General features: G+C 42.3%; 1 protein-coding gene across 4 annotated transcripts in view; it reads right to left on the bottom strand.

The window, feature by feature from the left end:
• Window positions 1-150: 150 nt before the first annotated feature.
• Window positions 151-13,766, bottom strand: part of MCF2 (MCF.2 cell line derived transforming sequence) — an 81,958-nt gene continuing 68,342 nt past the window's right edge. For all 4 annotated transcript variants that reach the window (XM_079962663.1, XM_079962662.1, XM_079962665.1 and 1 more), the window contains 7 exons: window positions 12,634-12,712; window positions 11,682-11,745; window positions 10,674-10,780; window positions 10,177-10,289; window positions 9,299-9,411; window positions 6,008-6,108; window positions 151-2,647 (listed from right to left, as the gene is read on the bottom strand). In XM_079962663.1, coding sequence (XP_079818789.1) covers window positions 2,607-2,647; window positions 6,008-6,108; window positions 9,299-9,411; window positions 10,177-10,289; window positions 10,674-10,780; window positions 11,682-11,745; window positions 12,634-12,712 — 618 coding nt within the window. In that variant the 3' untranslated portion in view covers window positions 151-2,606. The remainder of the gene's footprint in view (window positions 2,648-6,007; window positions 6,109-9,298; window positions 9,412-10,176; window positions 10,290-10,673; window positions 10,781-11,681; window positions 11,746-12,633; window positions 12,713-13,766) is intronic.

The following is a 13,766-nucleotide window of genomic DNA, read 5'->3' as shown; positions in this document are numbered from 1 at the left end:
AAAATGTATTGTGGAAAATTAGCACAGCGGGTGCATTAGAATGCAATCAGCATTCAGTGTGTTTATTATGAAACTGCAAATAAAATACAATGTAAAAAGCTCCTCTGTTGTTAATTCAAGCAGCATAAAACTCCACACAAAATGAAAATGTCTCATATATATATATTTTATTTAACAATGTTTATAATTCTTTTTAAATATAGATTTAACACATTTTTACAAGTACATTTACAGTATAATTTCTAGGCAGGGCAGAAACCCTTCTGGTTTAGTTTCGATATACATTTTACAGCTCAAGTGGTAAACCTGGCTACTCTTAAGGTGTCGTCAAAGATTTGTGCAAATTTTTCCAAAGTCCTAAGAGTACAATCCTAAATGTGTCTACTCAGAAATAAGCCCAGCGGATCTTATTCCCAGGTCAGTGGGTGCAGGTTGTAGCTTAAGACTGTACATTCAGGCTTGCAGAACTAGCCAGCTTCATAAATAAAATAGTGCACAATTCAGAACTAGAAAGACACTATTGAAAGGCCAAGGTGTGTTGTGGTTGCCAAGACAAAGTATTTAGGTGTGGAGGTTTGGGGTTTTTTTGTTTTTTTTTTTTTGAAAAGTGATCTCCACAGCATGACTGGCTTCTACATGGCAGTAATCTACAGTAAAGAGTAAAGAAAAAAGGAACCCATTTTATATCTAACTAGTAACTAATGTAACTTTGGATGGTGCTTTATAGAATATCTGTTAAAGCGGTCCATTTGGAATTCTCACAAGGGGCCCGCATATTCTAGGATCCTGCCATTCATTCTACGGTGTCATTTTCTTGCAGAGTGGTGAACAAGCCAACAAATGGCACTGAAGAGAACAACAGAATTGTAGAGTCAGAAGGGACCCAAACCATCACCTAGTCCAGTGTTTCCCAGACTTGGGTCTCTAGCTGTTTCTCCCCCATCGTCCCTGACCACTGGTCCTGCTAGCCACCGATGATGGGAGTTGTAGTCTAAAAACAGCTGGGGACACAAGTTTGAAAAATACTGATCTAGTCCAGCTGCCTGCAATGCAGGAATTGCAGCTAAAGAATCCCTGAAAGATGGCCATCTAACCTCTATTTTAAAAACTCCAGTGAAGGAGATTCAGCCAACTAATATATCACACAGTAAGTATTAGCATTAGAGGTGACAATGAAATGGATGGTTGGAGGAGAGAAACTATCCCCGCCCCCAATACAAACATTACCAGTGTTTTTCGAACTTATGTCCCCAGTTGTTGTTAGACTACAACACCCATCATTCCTAGCTAGCACGACCAGTAATCAGGGATGATGGGAGTTGTAATCCAACAATGGCTGGGGACCCAAGTTTGAGAAACACTGCATGATTAGGCTGATGAAATGTGTGCTAATGCACTGTGGCAGTACAAGCTTGGAATCTGTGGTTCAGAAAGCCAAGTCTGATTTTTTAAAAAAATGTGTTTCTCCCCTTCACATTGTGGTGCGTAAAAAATAATAATATTAACTGCAGCTTACCGAGACTGTATCAGTTCTCGTTTGCAGGCATGCAACCAAACGCCTGTCTTGAGCCGTTGTGAGTAGTGAGGTCACAACACCTACCCTGTGTTTATTGTTCCCATATGAAATTTGAATTACACACATTACATAGAACAACCTGTTTGGACACATGGATGCTAAGGGCAGAGAGAGAATGAAGAAGCACAACAGGAAATAAATTATGTAAACTTCATTTTAAAAAGAATGAAAGAGAGGGGACATACTCTCTCTCCTCCATTCCAGCATCATGTCATTCTCAATAACAATGCAGAAGATTACAGTCTTAGCACAAAGAAGAACATTGCTTTTTTAGTGCAAACAGGGACACTGAACTCAGTTATGGCACGTGTGTTCCCCAAAAAATCACAATGTAAACTTGGACACTTACTAGATCACCCAGGAACTCCAGGGAACCCAATGGGTGTTTTGACAATCTTGAGTTGTCAAATATGATCTTGAACCACATCCTACAGATACCCTGGGCTCTGGATCAGAACCTTAGTGCAAAAGGAGACTCCACTCCTTTGCAAGAGTATTGCATCATCCAGCCTGAAAGATGGTCATATGTTGTTGAGATATATTCATGCCTGTTCCAGAGGGGCAACAACCAATGAACTAGAAAACAGCTTATTGTGACTATGTGGTCTAGACCCAACTGAACATAGGAAAGTGCAGCCAACCGCAGTGACGTGTGGTTGGGAAACACATATTCAAGAGGAAGCATCAGGCATCTTAATAAAGGCAAAAGAAACCACCCAATTAGTTATTAAATGTAGTTCAATGGATGCCATGGAGAGGACGGGGAAAGTCCACTTCATGTGAAAACAAAATGGTACCCTATTTTCCATTGGTGGAAGGAGGTGGGAATTAAATATGCCAAAAAACCAAAAATGACTTCTACTGATGGCCATGGGGAATGTCGATGGAGCTGTGAGGTGCTGCAAATGTTGATGGATGACAGATAGAGAGGTGGATCTCCAGCCATGGGTAAGTCCTCCCTCTTGAACAACCACTTCAAATCGCCACTGCAGCATTCAAACATGACATGATATGAGTTCTCCCTTTAAATTCAGGGGGAGCTTAGCTTTCTCGTCTTATACACGGCAGCGTCTATAAAGCAACAAAGAGCAACATTAGCATTAGGAGCGTATTCCAAGAATACATAGGTTCTCACGACCATGCAGCTTATAACTCCTCCATTCCCGAAAGCACAAGGCAGCGTAGGACACTTATGGAAAGGAACAAGCTGGCCAGAGGCAGGCTGCCTTCTGTTCCGAAAGCCAGCAAGAACGAAAACTCAGTTCAACAACTCTGCATTCCACGGACAAGTCACAAATCATTAAGGCTACATAGACACGCAACTTAAAGTGCATAAAGAGTGCAATCCAGTGCATTTAAATAGCTTTGCAATTTGACTGGCTGAGGTTCTGCTACAATTCCTTTCCCCGAACACCCCCCCACCCAGCCCCTCGATAATTGCAAAATGTTATCCAGCACACTTGTGAAAAGTGGAAATAAACCCATAGTTGTCTCCAGCTGCTCAGGGCAGACCCAGCGCAATTAATGGACCTACGTTCATCATGTCCATTCATTTCAATGGGTCTACACTGAGTAGAACTGGTGTTGGGTGCAACCCCTCCAATAACCCAATTCCAAACCACCAAACACCAGCTAAAAGGCAAGTTCACTTTGTTAACACAAAGCTATTGGCCAAGATCCTCCCAATAAACAAAACTCTTATCAGAGATTTAATAAACTGGCACCAAACTGGCCTATTAACAGCTGTCAGTTCCCAGAGGGAACAGACCCAATATTTCCACTGAGATGCCATCAAGCTGGTCATACTTTCTTTCTTAGGTGCCTTGAATTCTGGACATGTCTTACAATGTATTTGTCAAGGTTACAGCCCTAAGCCCTGGTTTATGAATTGCAGCCCATCAGGTGTTAGCTCAGCTTTTTTTCTTTTGGCGAATCTAGGCAAGATTAGGCAACCTGCAGCATTTGTGCATTCTTTGGCATAAAAGATAATAAGGTGGGATTCATTTCGAACCATGACCGTTTAAGTGAGAACTATGACTTTGAGATGCCAGGCCACAAAGACACGGAAGCATGGAATTAATGCAGCGTGCAAAAATTCATTTGAAAGCAGAATAGACCAGGAAGTTAAGGGGCCAGGCGGAGATCTCTTATTAACAGTGCTACTTCTTGGTTGAATATGATATAAAGGATGGAGTATAAAGCACGTGGACATGAGAGACTGCTTTACAGCAGGTAAGGAACCAGCCACATTTTGGCCAGCAGAACAAGCCATTTGCTTTTTATTATATTCCCACCTTTTCCTCAAGGAGCTCAAGGTGCTGTGTGTGCTTCTCCCTCTCCCCATTTTATGCTTAGAACAACCCTGTAAGGTAGGCTAGGAGGCCACCCAGTGAGCTTCATGGCTGAGTGGGGATTTAAACCCCTGGCCTCCAAGGTCCCGGTGTGATACTCTTGCCATGACACACCAGGCTAGCTTACTGTGTCTACTATGAGCCAACTGAGCCCACTTTATTCTTCCCTGCTTAGAGTTGTATCCAAACCAATTGTTATGGCTTGTTTCACTCCAAACAAAGCATTTAGATAAGTGTTTCCTCAAACTTGGGCCTCCAGTTGTTGCTGGACTACAATTCCTTTCATCCATAGCTAGCAGGACCAGTAGTCAGGGATGATGGGAGTCCAACGACAGCTGGAGACCTAAGTTTGAAAAACACTGGTTTAGATAAAACCAAGGTTGCTCTTAGCTCACCAATCCTACTCTGCATGAGTGAGTGGAATCATGGTTCTTTGGTTCAGGTGTAATGGCAAGCCAGCAATTGTGTCTTGTTTTCCCCACATGCTAGTGGGGAAGAGTGGAGCTGGTAAGATTTGCTTGTGCATGGTAAACTGTGGGTTATGGCTTACTTTGATGTGTAGACACTGCCCATATATCTATATAACCAGCATTGCCTGCTCTGACGGACTCCCTATGGTCTCAGGCAGAAGTCTTTCATATTACATATTACCTAATCCTTTAAAGAGGAGATCCCAGGAATTTAACTTGAACGTAGGAAAATATCAGATAAAGAAGTCTTAGCACTACAAGAATGAGCTGCAGTGAACCTTGCAAATCTCTCTCCTCTGTCTGCCCTCAACCCCAGGATAGCAACAAGGTGAAGTTTGGAAACTTTTTCTTCCATTTTAGATTTTTTAAAAAAGATTTGACCATGTCATCTACATGCAGACAAACAGTGATTAATCCTAATTATGGGTTAGTTGAAACTAGTCAACTTCAAACCATGGTTTATGAAGCTGGCTCGTTTCAACTAACTATAATTAAGATAAACACAGTTTAGGATTTGTGTAAACCACTAAACAGTGGTTAATTTAAAATGAAAGTGAAGACTTTGGATCTCCTCTTCCTCAGGGTCATGCTGGAAGTGAGGGGAAGTGCTTGTTCTCCTAATGCTAAACAACTGTTTAGGTTTACGTCCTAATGCAACCATTATCTCCTGGCTTTCATCTGCACTTTATTCTCTCCCAGTGTAAAAAACAATAAATTGACAAATTAACCCTTGTTTCAAAAGAGACAGTGTGCCCAAGTGACAACAAAAGGCCCTGAATCGTAAAAGAACTGGGGAGTAAACAAAAGGTATCCCATTAGAAACAAAGGTTCTGGACAAGAGGTGAAGGATTTCAGATATGCCTCTCTGTTGAATGCCACTCCCTTTCCAAGACCCATAGGTCTCTGCCTCTACCCATCCTCTGTCACTTGATATTAATATTAGCACTGGATCAAATATATTTCTTCTACTCAGAAAGAAGAAAATAACCTGCAATTAACTGAGTGCAGAGGAATGTGTGGCCATTACTGGAGCATAGATGAAAAGTCCAGCCTTTCTACGTAGAATCAGGTTTTTCACACAGAATCTTAGCTGAATGTATTAGCTGTCATTTTGAATGAGCCAGCATGTTCCTAGTCCTCATTATTTGCAGAGGAAAATGTGTGTGTGCAGGTTCTGCACACTAGAGGGCTTGAACAGCCCTCTCATGAACCAGGGAACAAGTGTGTCCTGGTGGTTAGTTGTTAAGTGATTACATGTTCGCCTGGATTAGATGTTAAGTCTCCTGTCTTTAGCACTTATCACCATTATTATTATTATTATTATTAGGCAGTTCCATATTTGCAAGAAGTAAAATCAAAGTAAGCAAATGAAAAGGAGAGGGGAAAGATTGTATCATACTACTGATAACTTTTCGAAGCAATTCAGATAATTGATTTTTCTCCCCTGCTCAGCGTAATTCAAAAAAACTGTTGCGAAAGCCAGGATTTCCTCTAAGCAAGCAGCCAATGCAAAGCAGCCAGAGCCTCCAAACTCCTGCAGATTCCAGTTCCAAAACAGTTCAGAGTGAGATACATATATATATAAATATATGCTCATCATCACAGGATACCTGCATCTCGGGCATGGCGAACACGACAGTCCCCGAGAATGATTTGCAAACTATTGATGGGCACCCAACCTTCTTTTCTTCGGTTGAGGTTTTTGACCAGCCTTTTAAGATGATAAAAGAAAAGCAAAAAATATGCATTAGAAAGGTGTACAAGAAAACCAATGTTGCCTATCTATACACAGAACGCAGGACGACCAAACTAAAGCACAGTTTTATGGCACCTTAAAGGCTAACTCATTATTATGGCTTAAAAGCTTTCGTGGATTTACATTCTTAGGCTCATGAAAGACAAGGCAACCAATGGCTATGAGCCATGATGGTGTTGTGCTAACACCATTGTTAGAGGAAGCGTGCCTCCGAATACCAGTTACCACAATGTACAAGTGGGGAGAAGACCAAGGTACTCATGTTCTCCTTGCTGACTTCTTATTCAGGAACCTGGTTGGCCACTGTCAGGTCAGGAAGCTGGCTTAGATGGGCCTTTGGCCTTGCTCTTCTTATGTTCATAAGACTACAGCCCAGATCCATAAGGCAAGGTCCATAGCTCAATGGCAGAGCACTTGGAGGGCATGCAAAAGATCCCAGGTTCACTCCTTGGTATCTCCAGGCAGAGCTGGAAATTTGGGGGAGACAACATTGAGCTCTAGGTCCAACTCAGTTTCCTATGGAGTGGGATATCAGCTGCCAGGTGAATGAATACACAAGGAGGTGGGTGGGGTATGTAAAGCACAGAGTTAAATGTCAACAGCATGTTACAGTCTGTGGCAACCCAGTTAGAGCCATCAGGTGTCAAGGAGGTAAAGAACTACACAACTTTTAGAAGACATCTGAAAGCAGCCCTGTACAGTGGATGCTCGGGTTGCGAACATGATCAATGCGGGAAGTACGTTCGCAACCTGCAGCGCCGCGTGTGCGCATGCGCGGGTTGTGGTTCGGGGCTTCTGTGCATGTGCAAAGTGTGATTTAGCGCTTCTGCACCGAAACCTGGAAGTAACCAGTTCCAGTACTTCCGGGTTCGGCACAGTGCGCAACCCGAAATCGCACAACCCGAAGCGTCTGTAACCCGAGGTATGACTGTATTGGAAAGTTTTTAATGTTTGACATTTTATTACTATTTTTAATACGTGCTGGAAGCCGCCCAGAGTGGCTGGGGAAAATTATTATAAGTGTGTAGAGTGTTGACAATAACTGGTGAAAGAACAATAATCTTTCAGCACTGCTGAGTAGTTTAACGATGGTAGTGAAACAAGAAGCTTTTATCTCTATTCTAAGCCACTTAAGCTCAAATTATATTGCCATTTTCATCACCGATGCTAAATTTAATTGCTGAAGGTTTGCTTAGCACAGCATTGAGTTGGTTGAATTCTCACAGGCTGTGCTTTTGAATTCCATTCCTATTTAACTCCAGTCTCTCATCTATCTACCTACCTACTATCTACGTATGTATGATATGTGTGTGTGTTGTGAGTAAATTCAACCAACCTCTTGCACTTGGAACTCGGTGTGGAGAGTGAAGGTGAATGGGACACAGCTGTGGGCAACCTGAGGAAGGACTGTTTCAATTTCCTGTACACAAGAAATTGTGTACAGGAAGATATTTTAAATATAGGAATTAAACAACCAAATAATCAATCAAAGTATGTATTTAGCAAATGAGGAGCACACCATGAAGCGGCCTGTAGGCTAATAAAATGTGTTAGTCTCAAAAACAATTAGTTTCTTTAAAAAATAACATTTGTTAGTTGTGGATGGCACCTATTGGGATTGGTATGGTGTAAGGCTGGAGTCCAACAGCAGGTAGTGCCAGAGCCAAGGACTGTCTGACCCAACTAATTCTGGTTTTGTCCTCATCACTTTCTCTGCTGAGTTCTAAAGGGGCAACACTGAGACTCAACAGGGAGAAGCTGAATAGCCATGCCATCCCTGAGCTGGTTGTAAGGAGCAAAGAATGCAGGCGGGAGGCTGGCTGACGGCGGGCCAAGGTTGGTGGGGCAATGCCCTATTTGCCACAGTGGACCAGCCTTTCCTGTTTGTTAGTCTTTAAAGGGCCACGAGACTCCTTGTTAGTTTTGCAGCAACACAGGCTGACATGGCTACACCTCTGAAAGAAGTACTGTATTTTTCGCCCTATAGGGCGCACTGGCCCATAGGGCGCACCTTGTTTTTTTTTGGGGGGGGGAATAAATAAATAAAAATTTATTTCCCCCCCCCCAGGCCCCAGAACAGGCTGCTATCCACAAGCCTTGCGAGCCCGGCGGGAACTCCTGCCAGGCTCGCAAGGCTTGCAGACATCTGTGCGAAGCACGGGGCGTGCTCCGGAATGCGCCCCGTGCTTCGGGCTGCAGGCTGCTGCCCGCAAGCCTTGCGAGCCCGGCGGGCACTCGCAAGGCTTACGGATAGCTTCCTGAAGCCTGGAGAGCGAGAGGGGTCAGTGCGCACCGGCGCCTCTCGCTCTCCATGCTTCAGCGAAAGCCTGCATTCGCCCCATAGGACACACACACATTTCCCCTTCATTTTTTGAGGGGAAAAAGTGCGTCCTATAGGGCGAAAAATACGGTACCTACATATTACCAGATTCAAGAGATTACAGCTTCCTCTTCACTTCTCATTGTTTGTGTATTGAAGCTATTTCTACACTGCCTTTCATGTAAGAATCACAAAGCAGTGTACCAAAGTTCAGTGAAATCACACCGAAATGAAACTCCAGAATAAATAAAGCAGCAGCCAATATAAAGCCAAAACAAACACACTGGGCTGTGTCTGGCATTCTCTGTCTGCTATTGGGGAGTGAGTTTCAGTGCTGGTATTGCAGAGGAATCCAGTGTGACAGCTGCACTAGCAGAAACTCATTGCACCACAGCTTGTGTGATCTATTTTGCAACGAAGTTATCGGAAATGTGCTTGTGTGTTCTCTTGGGCAACAACATTCCACTGGGACAAAACATTTTGCCAGCGGAACAAGCTTACAGCTGAGTCAATTTAACTTAGTGCTGCATTTGTTGTTGTTTAGTCGTGTCCAACTCTTCCTGACCCCATGGACCAGAGCACGCCAGGCCCTCCTGTCTTCCACTGCCTCCTGCAGTTTGGTCAAACTGCATTAGATACAATTAGATACAAAGTTTGGTCAGTGCTGCATTAGATACAACCAATTAAATTATCATGGGTATCAACGTCCAGGAAGGCCTGAGAGAATAAATGAGTTTTAGCAGGTGCCAGAATGTCATCAATGTCAACACCTGCCTCAATTGTTGCTGCTACTCCTTCCTGAAAAAGAAGATCTGGGGTGCTCACCATTGTCCTTCTCCATCTTCGTGCAATAGTTGAATCACATCCCCATTTTTCACTAGCAAGTCTTCTGAATCGCTCATCTTGCAGTCTGCCAGAGCTTTATATTTTCCTGGGGACTGAGACATCAGGAACAAAGATACGGCTTATTTCCAGAGAGCAGTGCCAGTCTCCCAGGATGCCAAACCTCCCCTTACAAAAGAATAAATAAATAAACAAACACTCTCACACACTGCAAATCTAATTAGAGCAAGGCCACATCTATGTGTTTAAAGTACTATGATATCATGACTTCCTGCAAGGAATCCTGGGAACTGTAGTTCATTAAAGGTGCTGAGAGCTCTTAGGAGACCCTTATTTCCTGCACAAAGGTACAATTTCCCATGGAAAGAGGGGTTTGTTGTTATTATTCAATAACAGGGAGAAGCAGCAGTACTGGGCCCAATGTCTCATGGTCCACAGAGTAGCTTCAGAAATGCACAGTTCCCAGTAACATAGCATTCACCCGAAACAAATCTGGTATGTGTATCCTGCAAACTTGTGTGTCTGTGTCAGGTACTAAATCTGCTATTCAAGTCATTCTTAGATAAAAATTGTTATAATTGGTGTGTATGTGTGTGTGTGTTAGTTGTTGTTGTTTTTTAAAAAAATCAATTACAAACGAATTTGATGTATACGGGAGAAACAACAATAAAAATATCAACAGTAATAACAATAGGTTACAGGTACAGAGCCATCACAAAAAAGGGAAAATATAACAGGAGCAATACCAGTTGTGATTCATGGATGTTGATATTTTTATGGTTAAATCACACCAAGATGTTTTATAGGAAGTGATTCCTATGTGGAAATAAATCAATAAACAGTTCAACGGTTCAACTAACCAACTGGTTCCCATCTTCTTCTTCCGTGTCAGAACACGTCAAGAAGTAGTTATGGCTGGACCAATCATCAAGTCCTTCGCAGATTTCCAAAGAATGAGACATTCCTGGCCAAGCTGCATGGGGAGAAAGGGATACACGATCATCACTGCTTACAAGGTCACTTGCAGAACATTACTACAAAATCCGGGAGGGAGAATCTCCAGCTCCTATCATCCCAAACCACTGGGCCATGCTGGCTGGAGATGATGGAAGGTTGGGCTTTTTCTGTACGCCTCCTATGGGAGGTGGGTGCAACCAGAAATGGGGCATGCATCGGGGGCAAGCACTCGCTTGCTTCCCCCTCCCCATATGTAGACGTGTGACCAGGGAAAACACACCAACCTAGCTGGAGAGTGGACAGATGTCCCTAGATACATTTGGGGAAGAAGAGACAACACACAGAGAAAATTGCACACTTGGGCCAAAGAATAAAGAAGATGCTATCAAGCTGCACATACGCCTGCTTGGCTTGTTCTGCGGTGAGGAAGCCACGCTCTCCAAGGCCACGGGGCTGGTACGCTCAGAATCGTTTTCCTCTGAGCTTACGGAGGCTCTTGGTTGTTTTCTGAAAACACACAGAGTCTGTTTAGAGAAACTGAGGCAACAAGACCGACCAAACCATGAGCAGGTAATCCCAGCAATACCAATGTGGTGTCCATTCCTAAGCATATGCAGTGGGGGTGTAGGTGCTGATCCCCCCTCCCATTCTGGGTCCTGATGCAGTTCCTCCAAGCTTTCCACTGACTTTGCCAGATACAATCAAAAGCAGTGGGTGAGAGTTGTCTTTTGAGCACTTTACATGATCAAGCTGCTATGAAATAGGTGCACTTCAGTTTTTAGCCCCTATAAATTATTCATGTGCTTTATAGTATAGATTTATTAACGGCTATGTATTCTATGATATACAATTAAGCTGTTAAGAACTATGCGCACTTTAAATTTTTTAGCCTCTGTGAACTTACATGTTTGTTTCAATATTTTGAAATTGCAAGCTATCATATCTGCCTTGGCAGAAATGCTGTCTATAAATCCATCAATAATTTATATACACTTGGTTATTTTTTGTACCACGCAGTGGCTGCTGGTTATATTATTGCTGGCATGCAATTGCACTGGAATGTTTATTGTATTTGTCATTAATTGATACGGTTTAATGATTGATAGTTTGTTTTATGATGACTTTAAAATGTTACAATGTCCATACTGAATTATTCAGTTGAAACTGAATTACTATATGTTGGAATTCTGTGTTATGTTTTGAAATTGAGTAGTGTCTGATTGTTAATGTAACGATACACTGATTCACATTTTAGGAGCCACTTGGAGCATATTTATACAGAAAATCTGCATACAGATTTAAATAATAAATACATAAAAATTTAAGGAGAGAAAGGATTGAACCAGGTGGAGCCCAGCATCCTGATGGGCAGAAATTAGCTATTTTGTCTCAGGCCCTGCTGACTTACCCATCACTCAGAGGAGGGGAGAGTTGGATCTGGTCTGTACATGAAGGAGGTTGTTGCTTCTCAACTGTGAATATAATGCAAATATGGATTAGCTTTTTGTCATGTATCAGGCAAATGTTCATAAAATTAGGTGATGGAGACCATCAGGTGCCTAGGTCTGGACTCAAAATCCTGAAGCAGATAAGTCCTTGGCTTGATGCTGCAGGCAAATGGTTTATGGACCTCCCCTTTTAACTAGCCCTGCATGCTGACCTCATTCTTGGTAAATGTGGGTTTAAATTTAAATTTCTCCAGTGCCACCTATTCATCTCAACCAGGGATACAATATGTTTTGTGGTCTGAAGGCTGGAGAAAGATAAAGCATGCAGATTATGGATGGAAAAAATATTCTATGATAGAAAACAAATTCTATCTCAATCAGACTTTACCTCAGATTTGCAAAGTGGATCCCCAATGAGCGTTTGGAGATTTTTCCAGAGGAGAAAGCCAAACTGCAAATGTTTTGAAAGAGCAGTTCGTTCTATTTCCCTTTCTTTTAATTTTCAAAATTGTTCTACAGCATAATTCCATCAATGCACCATTTTACAAGTTAAAATAAAGCCTATTTAATATTTTGCTTTTCAGGTGCAGGCATTCAGAAGCTGCATGCCAGAATTTGAATTTCTGACCAAATTTAAACTGGGGCAGAACATATCAGGTATCTGAATCCTGGAATAAATGTCAGAATGGAAGTACATGATTTCTCACAAAACTTTGGTGAGATCTTGGAAGATCTCACTGGAGGTCGATGCCACACAATGCAGGTGAGAGAGTTGTACTGGTACCAGTGGGGCAGCAGCAGCAGGAGGAGTTTTTCCATTTCTCCTCAAGTGGCAAAACAGGACACACCACCCCTGCTATTCATAACAGGGAAATCCAGAAGGTCAACCCTCCAGCCAATCCTCCAAGGTACCTTTGATGAGTTCCTGCTGCTTAAACAAAACCTTTCTTATTTCATTTAGCCATGCCATCTTCAGCTCAACCGTTTGTGCCTGACAGAAGAAGAGAGAACAATCACTTCTCTGCTACCAGAAGTTAAGAAACATGCCCCTCCCAAAAGCAACCAAAGTAAGGTGTGGAAAAAAGAATAGGTGTTGACAATCCCATAATTTATTCATCTATTTTGATTGATTGATTACATTTATATACCACTGTTTCCTCCATGGAGCTCAAGGCAGCATGCATAGTTTTCTCCTCCCCATTTCAGCCTCACAACAACCCTGTGAGGTAGGATAGGCTGAGAGATGGTGAATAGCTCAATGTCAACCAATGAGCTTCATGCAAAAGATGTGAGGAAGACCAGTTAGATCAGATTCTTTTTTTAAAAAAGCTGAGATAAATTCACTAAATTGGCCAGTGGAGATTATGACAGTGAAAATGAATTGCTGCTGTTAAGATGAATGTATTGCCAAGGATGTTGTTTTTGTTTCAAACATTGCAGATTGTGGATAAAACAGAGTGCTTCCGGAAGTGGCAGAGAGATATATCTAAATTTGTCTGGCAGGGCAAAAAGCCCAGAATTAAGTTTAAGATACTAACTGATGCGAAAGAAAGAGGGGGCTTTGCCCTGCCGGACTTAAAGTTGTACTATGAAGCCGCAGCTTTTTGCTGGCTAAAAGACTGGCTACTTCTCGAAGACACTGACGTATTGGATTTGGAAGGGTTTAACAATGCTTTTGGTTGGCATGCATATCTATGGTATGATAAGGTTAAGATCAATAAGGTCTTTAAGAACCATATTGTCAGGAAAGCAGTTTTTAATGTCTGGACAAAATACAAAGACTTACTGGAAAACAAAACTCCGAGGTGGCTTTCACCTCTGGAAGCTAAGGCCCGAAAAAGACCCAATATGGAGGCCAAATGGCCAAAATATTGGGAAATATTAGAAAAAGAAGGAGATAATTGGAAATTGCAGAGTTTGGAGAAAATGAAGGATAAAGTGCGAGACTGGCTACACTACGCTCAGATTAAAGAAGTCTTTAAAAATGACAAAAAGTTAGGGTTCCAGGTGGAGAAATCGAAGTTGGAAACAGAACTGTTAGAGCC

This window comes from Podarcis cretensis, assembly GCF_951804945.1.
Source record: "Podarcis cretensis genome assembly, chromosome: Z".
Taxonomy (NCBI): domain Eukaryota; kingdom Metazoa; phylum Chordata; class Lepidosauria; order Squamata; family Lacertidae; genus Podarcis; species Podarcis cretensis.
This window is presented reverse-complemented; position numbering and strand designations above follow the sequence as displayed.